Below are 10,806 nucleotides of genomic sequence, written 5' to 3'. Positions count from 1 at the left end.
CCCTTCAGTGGAGCATAATAAAGATCTGTTTGCATCCCAGCTGATCAGCAGGAGGAGAGACTGATGGAGCAGCAGAGGAACATTTTCACCCTCTACAGAGAAGAAAATGTGTTCATCACAAAAGGTGAGAAAAATATCAGTGTTACATTATTATTGAAATGGTGTGCACTTCATCAGCTGTTGTTGGTTTGTTTTGTTATGGTCCCAATTAGGACTGAAGTTAAAACAAGACAAAATAAAAAGGTCACATTTTAACAGGACACTGAAACAAAGACATAATAATCAAGATTCATATCAAACCCACAATTGATCATACACATAATTTTCATTGCACAATATTTAATCTATAATGTCATTTTCATTACTGTTATAATTACACATTTCATATTTTAATAGCACTTTTACACTCTCTCTTCATTAGATAGCATCATTTTCCAAGCAGTTTGATTCCAGTTCTTACTGGTTTGGAAATGTTGTGCCAGTAGCTGTTGATGTTGCTGTTGTGGTGATCCCCAGAATCTCTCATCCCGTGGTTCAACAGACTTCAACTCAGCTGTCTTGGGCTGCAGCTGGTGGCAGCAGTCCTTGCTCTGCTCTGAAGATCTGCTTCAAACTTTAGGGTCACTCTAACCAGAAGCTGCAGAAGGTGGACAGCTGGTTCAGGTGCTGCTACACCAAACTCACAGAGGCTGCAGAGCAGAACAATAACTACTATCACAAACTGCAGTTCAACACTGTGGAGTTTGCCTGTCAGTGTGATGAGAAACTCAGTGAGAGAGAGCTGTTCATTTTTGACTAATAAGTTCAGGCTCTTTTTGCTTACTATGATGAAATTTCCGAACCAGCAGAATTGCATCTTTCTTTCATCACCTCTAACTCACTTTTTCCTGTGAAAATGCATCTGAGAGCTGTGACTCATTTGCAAAATGAAGTTACGTTCACCAGAGTCCACCAGAGCTCTACTCAGATCCTCACTGGCACTCAGCCAGAAGCAGCTGAAAGTAAAGTACCGCGGTTAATGTTGGATCGTAATGTAGCACTCTCATCTCATGTCTGCAGCTGCAACCTTTGTCTCCTGAAATCTTTTTGAGTAACAGCCATCTTAGCCACAGTGTCAGCAGTCACCTGGACTCATCACCTGAGAGCAGCGAGGCCGGTGCTGATACCCCCCCCCTCACTACATGGTACGATAGTCAAATGAAGATATATGAACCTTTGGGAACTTTAACTGTTTTGTTGTTGTTGTTTTAACTACAGTTTAGATACAGGAAACGTATTTAAATGGAAAGTAAAAGAAAATCAATAGAGCCTTGAGTTTGCTAATTGTGTGTCTGTATGATGTAAGATTTCTTTAAAGCTCATTGCATCATTGCTCAGGATAAAGTCTTCAGATTGCCCTGTGACCTATTGCATAAATCTATATTTTTAAGCAGGAATCAGCTAATATTCTTCACATGTCCTTTAAATTTGAATGATAATTTACCATTTATGATAAGTAATTCAGTGCCAATGAATTGTTAGCAGTGTCCAAAAATAATGTCTCTTTGTTAAGTAGGTTTCTGTCCATGGTATGCAAGCAGATAAAAATGAACAGCAACAAGAAGCAACATAGAAGTAATCGCCCTGTGCCTCCACAGAATGGCAGCAGATTCTAAAGGGGGTCCAGAATATTGCTGTAAAAGCAGACTGTCGGCTGCGGTTACATCCTGCACCATCTCCCCTGGACCCCAAGAAGCAGAAGAGCAACCTTTCTTTAAGCGAAGCTCTCCCTAGAGGTTTGTCACTGAGGCGTGGCAGGCAGTAAAGCCTCGAGCTGAGACATGCCACTTCAGACAATAACCTGTCCAGCAGCACCGGGGAGGGGCCAAGCCTACAGGTGAACTGGACACGCCCACGTAACTGTCAGGTGGTCAACAAGAATCAAGCTCCACGTGAGGCAGACCTTGAAGGTCACCAAAAAATATGCTCACGCTCTGTCAAGGTCAAGCAGTGAGTATTTTCTTTTATATTTTCTATGTGAAGAATACAAAGCACAATTCTGAAAAAATCCTGTGGAGTTCTTTTGATACTGCCACAAGTCCTGTGAACGATATCTGATAACACTGATATTTCTGTGTATGATCAGTCTTCTAAACTAAACTGAGGTGGGTTCTTTGTAGTATTGATTTTTCTTATAATGATTTAAAACCAGCAGATTGATTCTGTCAATGACTGTATATGTGGTTTATTCCTGTATTCATTCTCCTTCCTTCTGTGTACTATTTTAGTATATATGCTGTCCACTGGTATGTGTGGATGATTGAGTTGATTGATTTTCTCCATCTTACTTGCAGGTCCCTCAAACCAAGACAAGCACAGCTCAGAGGTTTCACCCTCTGGACAGCACATCAGACCCTCCTCTCCAACAGTCAGCTCCAGGACCCCATGCTCCGTCCCCAGTAACAAGGGGTCTCTCCTCTCACCAAAGTCAGGCCTCTCTACTGCAGCCTGCAAACAGGTAAACTACTGTCACTGCCCTCGAGGAGATACTGGCATTCCCCTTTCATCCTGTGTCTGTTGTTGTGGCCTGTTGTTGACTGATGTGCTGAGGGTCAAGTGTTTTCTCTTTAGCTCGTTGTCATGCTGAATCGCTTTTATTATCATCAAGTCAGGAACATATCAAACTCATTATGAATGCAAGACTGTGTTTATGTTTCTTTGTTATGAGTGTAAAGGTTCTGTAATATTCAGTGCCTGTTATGAACAGTGAATGGTTGGTGTTAATGAGCCTTACAGCAGTGATGTAAATAACAGTCCAAGGAAAAGTATGGATATGTGACAGGATTACAAGAAGACAATATTACACAAATGCCGATTTTTAAAAACAAAAAATGTAAAATGAGCTATAGCCTGCAGTAAAAACACCAATGTTTCTTGTGTTTTTTTGTTTGTTTGTTTTTCAGATTAGCTGGTTGTGGTTTTGGTTAAATATTTAAATGTTGCCTTTTATTTATTTATTTTTTCATTCACATTGTTTTCATAATTGTAACTTTATGTTTTTTATTTTGTTCATTTTAAAAAATTTGTACTGAAATAAATCTAAATAAAAATATTTTTAAGAAGGTCTTCTGGCTGCTGCATTTTGTTATGCATTTTGATTTTTCTTTTTTTCCAGAAAAGGCTAGAGAATAACTTTTTTCTTCTTTTTTTTGGTCAATCCTCAACTGTCTTGTGATCTCGTGTGTAATATTTAAATATGTCCAATAGAGGGAGCGCGATGGCCACAGCTGGGCAATCTAAATTGCAATGCAGTTTTCTTCTATAATCGCATTTTTACACCCCACTGTTAAGATAATCTTTGCATGTAGTGCAAAGATTATCTTGGAAATTACCCCCTTGGAAAATGTAGGTGATTTTAATTGATTTAGTATTAATAATTCAGTTTGTAAAATTCAGTTTGTAAGAAAAAAAAAAAAAAATCAATACTGCCTTACTAATGTCACAGAGAACTATATAGATATTTTATTTTTCATTCATTATTATATACTGTAATTTTTTTTCTTAAATGTGATTGCGTATCATTTGATTTGGCCGTATCCTAGATGTATGATGTAGTCACTAATTTAGAAAACAGCCTAGGATAACTAATTGAGATTATTCACTCAATCATGACTAGCCTACACTGTGTTGAAGGGTGTCGGTGTATTTGGATATTATTTCTCTATCAGACATTCATGTATGGCTCAACCATCATATACTCTGATCCACTGATTATAACCTATCATATGTCATAACTTTGGCTTCCAGTTAACCAGAAAACTGAATATATCACCCAGATAAAAAAACTGTATAGAGCACTCTAAAAACGAAATTGTTTCATGGTAAAATAAGATTTAAAAAAAAAAAAAAAAGCCAACCCCCCCCAAAATCTTCAGACATGTGTGTTAGAAAAAAAATAGTGAGTCGGAAATACCGCCCCCTGTGTGCTACTGACTACAATCTTGTCCAATAGCAAATCGTTTGTTGTGTGATTGATCTGTCAATTGACTAATGAGAACGGGGACTACGGTTCTTGGGCGGTAGTGGCCATACAGCTGATTTGCAACCCGCTGAAGCAACAGCATAGAAGAAGGGAAAATGTCGCTGGCTTCGACCCGGACCGTTCTAGGATCAGTGTCCTTTTAGGAAAACCTGTAAGGCATTTCGGTGAGTGGGACTGCCGTCACTAGTTGCACCCAAGGTTAGGGTTTGTGAATTTGTTGTGTCCCGTTCAGAACGGCAACCGTACGCCTCAGTTTCGCCAGTTTAGTGTAACGTTTCAGGCTTGCTACAGATGAACACAGCAACAGTGGGGCAAGGCAGCCATGATGAATGTTAGATACTTTAAATGTGGACGTGTTGATAAAATTGTCATCTGTAGCTAGCAGCTTTAGAAGTCAGGCAGCGGTTGCTACAGTTGATTTAAATGTTTCCAAAACTTTTCAAAATCAATGATACTTTAAAAAAAAAAATTGGTATTACATTTTTTTTTAAACGAGTTTGCACATTTAAGCTGCTCGCTCAGGCGAATGGGCGCGAGACTCAAACTTTGTAAGGATGACTGTTGCTCGCCCTTCAAAGCTGGTGCGAGTTTAATAGTTTACACATTCATGACCAGAAACTGTGCCGCTCTTTGAACTAAGATGGATATTTTTGCTTTGTCTCGCCTCTCAAAGCAGCCAAGCTGTGACCTCTAACTTGGTACATCACTTCGTCACTGATTATTTGTAAGGTGTAGCACGTGCTGATCATGCAGTCCTTTCATTTGCTAAGAAGCTGTGCGTAAAGCAGCTTTTTTTTTTTTTTTTTTTTAAATATATGTATTTCCATCCGTCCATTCTCTTCCACTTATCCTGTTCAGGGTCTCGGGGCGCACCACGATTGCTGCATATCTATGATGCCAATCTCCCATTCCAAAACATGCCACAAGTGCTCTATTGGACTCATTTTGAGTTACTGTAGCCTTCCCTTTCAGCTCAAGCACTCTGGTCAGTCTCCTCTGAACGGCTAACTGTTTTTTTTTTTGTTTTGTTTTGGACCATTCTCTGTAACCCTAAAATCTAGTTTACGAACCACTCAGATCAGCCTGTCTGACACCATCAACCATGCCACTTTCAAAGTCACTTGCATCACCTTTCTTCCCCATTCATATGCTGGGTTTGAATTTCAGTAGATCAGCTGGACCGTGTGTACATGCCTAAATGCACTGAGTTGCTGTTACTGTATTTGGCTGATTATATAGTTGGATTAAATAAGCAATTTCACAGGTGTACCTAATGAAGTGGCTGATGACTGTATATGCACTTAAAGCACTTTGGAAGTGGTATTGTGATTAATACCCACACATTTTTTCAGGGGCTAAACTGATTCAAAATCTATTATTTTTATGTGACATTCAAAAAGAACATATCAGGCAAATCATCACACGTGAGAAACAAAGTCGGGTAATTTTGGGGACATTTTTTGCCACACATAAATATTTCAGCTATTAATCTGACATTTTCTTATGCCATTCATGTCTTGAGTAATTACTGTATTTGGTTTGATAGTTCTAATTTAGCCAGTTTAGTTCCAACTGTTTCCTTAAATATGCTGGTAAGTAAAACAGTTTCTATGATTCACAAGAAAATCTGAAACCGCAATTAAATGCAGTTCACTCAGTTGAAGTATTGTAATCCTCCATCATGATATCCTAATATCCCACAACAAAACTGATATTGTATAACACAGAAACATCAGCCGCTGACTCATCAAATTTGCTGATCTAATATACCATCAGGTACTGATGTGGTTTGAATGAGGACAGATGTGGATTCTCAGCCAGACAACAATAGTTATTATATAATGGTATTATAAATGCATAGCCAGAAATATTAACCATGCTTTCTCTTCTTTTTCTTTTTTTTTTGTCCTATAGAGCGACATCCCTGCTGTGTTGTTGCCATGAGTGAATGCAGTGTCACACAACAGGACAAAAAAGTGAAAAGTAACAGTTTGTGTTGGAGGTTTTACCTTAACAATAAAGGGAGTCGGCTTACGTGGCCTTTTTCTAAAGTCAGCTTTAACTATAACCATTTAGGACCAGAAGAGCATAGTGTAACACTATATGGGCCTCTAAGGTAGCCGGAACTGATAATTAAAGCCTCTTCTGCTGCAGCTAGAAAGGTAACATTTCAACAAAGACATGGACCCATCTGCTCGGATGGTGAGCCTGGATGCCCAGGGCAACATGGTTTTCACAGTTGTAAAGCCAGTTATGGGCATATTTCAGGTGTCTTCAGAGCAAAGTAGCGGTGCTCCACAAGGGAGCATGGGCCTACAGGGTTTATCTGAGAGCACATTAGTCCTCCCTCAGGTGCAAGGTCAACCTCCGCTAGACCAGAACCAGATGGAAATGAACACCATACAAGCTCATATTCAGCCTCAGATGCAGGTTTCTGCCCCAGTCCAGACTGAGGAATTGCCCACGAATCAGGATCTGCCACCAAGCTCGAGTGAAAATTCAGAGTCCACTAGCCAGATAGCATTTGCAGAGGTTTCATCTCTCCTAGATCCCAACATGAAAGGATCTAAAGCTCGTAAGTGGCCAGCTGTTTGAAAGTCACACCCTGTAAAAGTTTTTCAAACTTATGGCTCCATTTAAAATGCAGTGCACTGAATGTTTTACAGTATATGGTAAAAGGTACACCTGTCAATTCTAAGGTTTGGCATTTCAGAAAATAATAAAAAAAATACCTGGTCCTTACCAGGTGTTAAAATAATGTAAATACAACCTAAATGAACAACAGCAAATGAAAGATTACACTATGTTATTAATAAACCAAAATGCAGAAGCAGTGAAAAACTAAGACCTATGAATCAGTAGCAGCATCTTTAGCAACAATAACTCGAAGTAGTTCATTTCCGTAGGACTTTATCCATCCCTCACATGGAATTTGGACCTGTGCTGCAGTGTTGATTCAGGTTTTTAGGTGGTTTATGCACAGCTCTTGGTCCCTCCACACCATTTCAGCTGGGTTGAGGTCTGGATTTTGGGCCATTGTAACACCTTGATTCTTAAATTGCTTGGGCCAGACCTTAGCTGTTTACAGATGGCCTCACATCTTACTCTAGAATACTTCGTTATTCTGATGAGTTCAATGTTTGACTCAACGACTGCAAAGCTTCCAGGTCCTGTAGTTATAAAACAAGCCCAAATCATAAGACTCCTCCAGTGTCCGACAGTTTGATATGAGTGTTTGTGCTGATACGCTGTGTTTGGTTTTCTCCAAACTTGGCACTGTGGTATCATCGCCAAACATCTCCATTCCAAGTCTTGTAGTTTTGCTCAGATGCAACTCCAAACCTACTCTTTAAAGAAAGGAGTTCCTCCAGGAAATCCTTCCAAAGAAGTAATATTTGGTCAGTCTTTTTCTAAATGTGTCATGAACTTTAATATTTAACATTCTGAGGCCTTTAGAGTCTGAGATGTAGGTCTTGTGGGTTTTTTTTTTCCAGTTTTGCTGAGCATTACACAGTCTAACCTTGGGATGAATTGGCCTCCTGGGGAAAATTGGAAATTGTCTTGAATGTTTTCCACTTGTGAATAACCTCTCTTGTTGTAGAATGATGGACATCAGATTGTTTGGAAATGGCCTTATAACTTTCCCAGACTGATGGGCAGCAACAACTGCTTCTCTAAGACCACTGCTGATGTCTTTCCTCCTTGGCACCTGAATGCCAAAGGTGGTCACACTTGGTGATGATCAGTAAATCAAGTGCAGCTGATTAACAGCAACTCGCTGCTACTTGCTTCTGCATTTTGGCCTAATCTTTAAATGAATAATGTCATAGTAATGTGTCATGTTTTTTGTTCCTCTGAGTTTTATGTACCTAATTTTAAGACCTGCTAAGGACCAGATATTTTTACTATGTTCTTATATGTAAAACCTTAGAATTTAAAAACGGTGCGCTTTCAGTTTTACCATGACTCATGTAGTCATTTAATCAGCAAATGTGTGTTCTGACTCCTTGAATTGAGACCTTATGGTTTTTGTTTAAAGTTTCTGTCACTTAAAATTGTTCAGAAATGTTAGATGTTGAAGAATTTCTCTATTCAGATTTGATCAGATGCTGCTTTATTCTGATCCTGCTGTGATGATTTATGTCCTCTTGTCTTGCTCTAATTTCAGGGAAATATCTCATCTCATATGATGAAATTAAAAGGCGCCTGCAGGCCCCAGAAAAGATGTCCCTGCGGTCTTTGGCAGCGTACACTCGGGTCAGCAGAGGACCAGCCAGCAAGAAAACACTCCTGGAGTCGCTTAATGTACTCGGCCTCACGCCAAGCACAACTACCTCTGTATCCTCGTCGTTCTCCAAACTCACTGAAGGTGACAGATGTGTGTTTGTGTGTGTGTGTGTAGCCATGTTTGAATATAACAATATAGAGAAGAGTTTGAAATACTCAGGTGCTAGTTATTTATTTATTTATTTTTTTTTTAGGTGACACTAGAGCTCTGTGTGACGATATGAATTTTGCCCATGATTACATTGACTACGGCAACATGGCGAAACAGCTTATCCCCGAGACAAATACAGTTCAACACTGGTCCAAAATTATTGAAACTAAGTATGCCTGTTCTTACTGCGTTTTCTGTATAATGTAGTTGCTCTACTTAAAAGAAATCTTGAGAAAAACAATCAGAATGAAGCGACTCATTTACATTGACTCATGCCCTTTTTCTCCTAGAACCATCTGAGGATATGAGAAAGTGTTTCAAGGACCCGGTCAATATGGTGCGTTTGACAACGTCACTCATGGCCTCGGTCTTGGAATGCTTGATGTTGCACTGGACATGATTATTATGGTAATTGAACAGCAGATTCGCATTCTGTCTGGCGCAGCAGCATCTGACCCAGTCGACTCAGGGCCGCAGATGCGTCGCATCCGCAGACGCCACCGCCCGCCCTCGATGGACAGTGAGAAGCTTCAAAAGGTGTCTGGAGGGGTGAAAGAGCAAGGAAAGGTCATTTCAAAAGCCAAGGGTCGAATCAGGGCAAAGAAGAAGAACAGACAGGAAACTGGAGCCTCTGGACCTGTGGAGACCCAGGCAGAGCAGTGCAAGCCAGATGGTGTGGAGAATAATGTCCTCACCCTGGTTTCTGTAGGTTATGAGACTGTTTCCAGTGGTCTCACTTCAGCTGGAACCGTTTGACACTGACTCACATGGCAAGTCTAAAGGCCCAATCACAGTCCTGTTCAGATTCCCAGCGATGGGACACAGGTCTGGGTAAATTGAGCTCACCATTGTACTCATCGTAATATGTCTCACATTGGTGTCAGGCTTTGAGCTATTCACTTTCTTCCTGAGAGTTGTAATACGTAGTTGGAGCCACAGCTGGTTAACCTACCTTAGCATAAAGGCTGGGAACAGAAAAAAAGTCTTGCATTGTTCTGCCCAAAGTTAAAGTGATGCTATAAATGTGTGTTTTTTTTTTTTTTTTTTTTATGTGTTTCAAAGGTGGATATTTAACATGCCCAAGTTTAAAATAAAGAGGTCAGTGTACGTATGTACAAGTAATCCCCCTAAAGCTTAGACTTCAGACTACTCTAAAGGATTTTATGACAGTTTTGGTTCTCAGACACACAGCTCTATCTGTCAGCACAGCAGCTGCACCCACCTTCTGTTCAAACCTTGTGTTTGCAAGGGGCAGCAAACCAGGACAAAGGTAGCATAGCTGTTCTAGTAGAGTCCCTGATTTAAAATATTTATCTGAAAGTGAGCACAATAGGATTTAACAACCTTCTCTAAGCAATCAGTGCACAAAATAAGTGTGACAAGACAAAGTACTGTTTTTTTTTTTTTTTTTAATTAAGCAAGTTAAATTGAAATGTGGCTTTAACTTTATATTTTGTTTACTTTAGATGGACTTTTAAGGAAGTGTTTCCATTTTATGTGCTAAGCTAGGCGATCTGGTGGAATTACTTCATGTTTACTGTGTACATGTGGACTGTGGTGTCAGTTTTCTCATTTAAGCCTTTGTAAGAAAGCCAATGAGTGCATTTTTCAAAATGTCTAAATATCCTTTTAAATTAATAATTTGTTGCTTCAGTAGCAGGTCTTGGTTTTTGGCATCTGACTGAATCCGATCATTATTTTTTCATTCTGTATTTTTCAGTGAACAGAACGCTGGTACATAGGTAATATAAAGATATAGATTATTTTTTTGGCTTGTGGTACAGTGTCTCCTGTTTTAATGTATTTATTGCTTAGATTTCCACTTCTGTACTAGATTTTTGGAAATAAGGTTTTTACTGGAGTCAAGTAAAACCCGATCTAGTTTTACGAATTGTCTTGCTTCTGTTATTCTTTTTATGCCACATACGTGCAAGATCTGACAGAGGCTTTAAATACACCTATCAGTAGCAATATGTTACCCCCCACCGCCCCACCCACTTAAACGTTCTTGCAATCAAGCATACCCCCTCACTACCATGACAGCTGCAGTCACTGATTGATAAACAGGATAATGCCCACAATGCTGAAAATACCAAAGAGCCAAATCAGCTGACTCCAACCCAGCAGGAGTTAACGTGGTGTGGTCTAGTACTTTGACAAGTACTATTAAGTGGTACTAGTCAAAGTATCATCTACATAAATACAAGAATCCAAGGTTTCCCAAGAGAACATTGGATTATAAGCAGATGAATAACATTATCTTCACCTGTTATTGTTATATTCTTATCAGATTAGAGTCATCAAAATTCTAATCAAAACTGACATTATGGGGAAAATGCAATCTATT

General features: G+C 39.5%; 1 protein-coding gene across 1 annotated transcript; it reads left to right on the top strand.

The window, feature by feature from the left end:
• Positions 1-4,088: 4,088 nt before the first annotated feature.
• On the top strand, positions 4,089-10,305 carry LOC115798291 (uncharacterized). The gene is made up of 5 exons (XM_030755098.1): positions 4,089-4,185; positions 5,936-6,596; positions 8,190-8,390; positions 8,503-8,648; positions 8,769-10,305. Exons 2-5 carry the CDS (start codon positions 6,203-6,205, stop codon positions 9,213-9,215), a joined length of 1,188 nt encoding a protein of 395 aa, XP_030610958.1. The 5' UTR covers positions 4,089-4,185; positions 5,936-6,202; the 3' UTR covers positions 9,216-10,305.
• Positions 10,306-10,806: the final 501 nt, after the last annotated feature.

This window comes from Archocentrus centrarchus, chromosome 19, assembly GCF_007364275.1.
Source record: "Archocentrus centrarchus isolate MPI-CPG fArcCen1 chromosome 19, fArcCen1, whole genome shotgun sequence".
Taxonomy (NCBI): Eukaryota; Metazoa; Chordata; class Actinopteri; order Cichliformes; family Cichlidae; genus Archocentrus; species Archocentrus centrarchus.
Note: the sequence above shows the minus strand (reverse complement) of the source record. Positions and strands in the feature narration are given on the sequence as shown.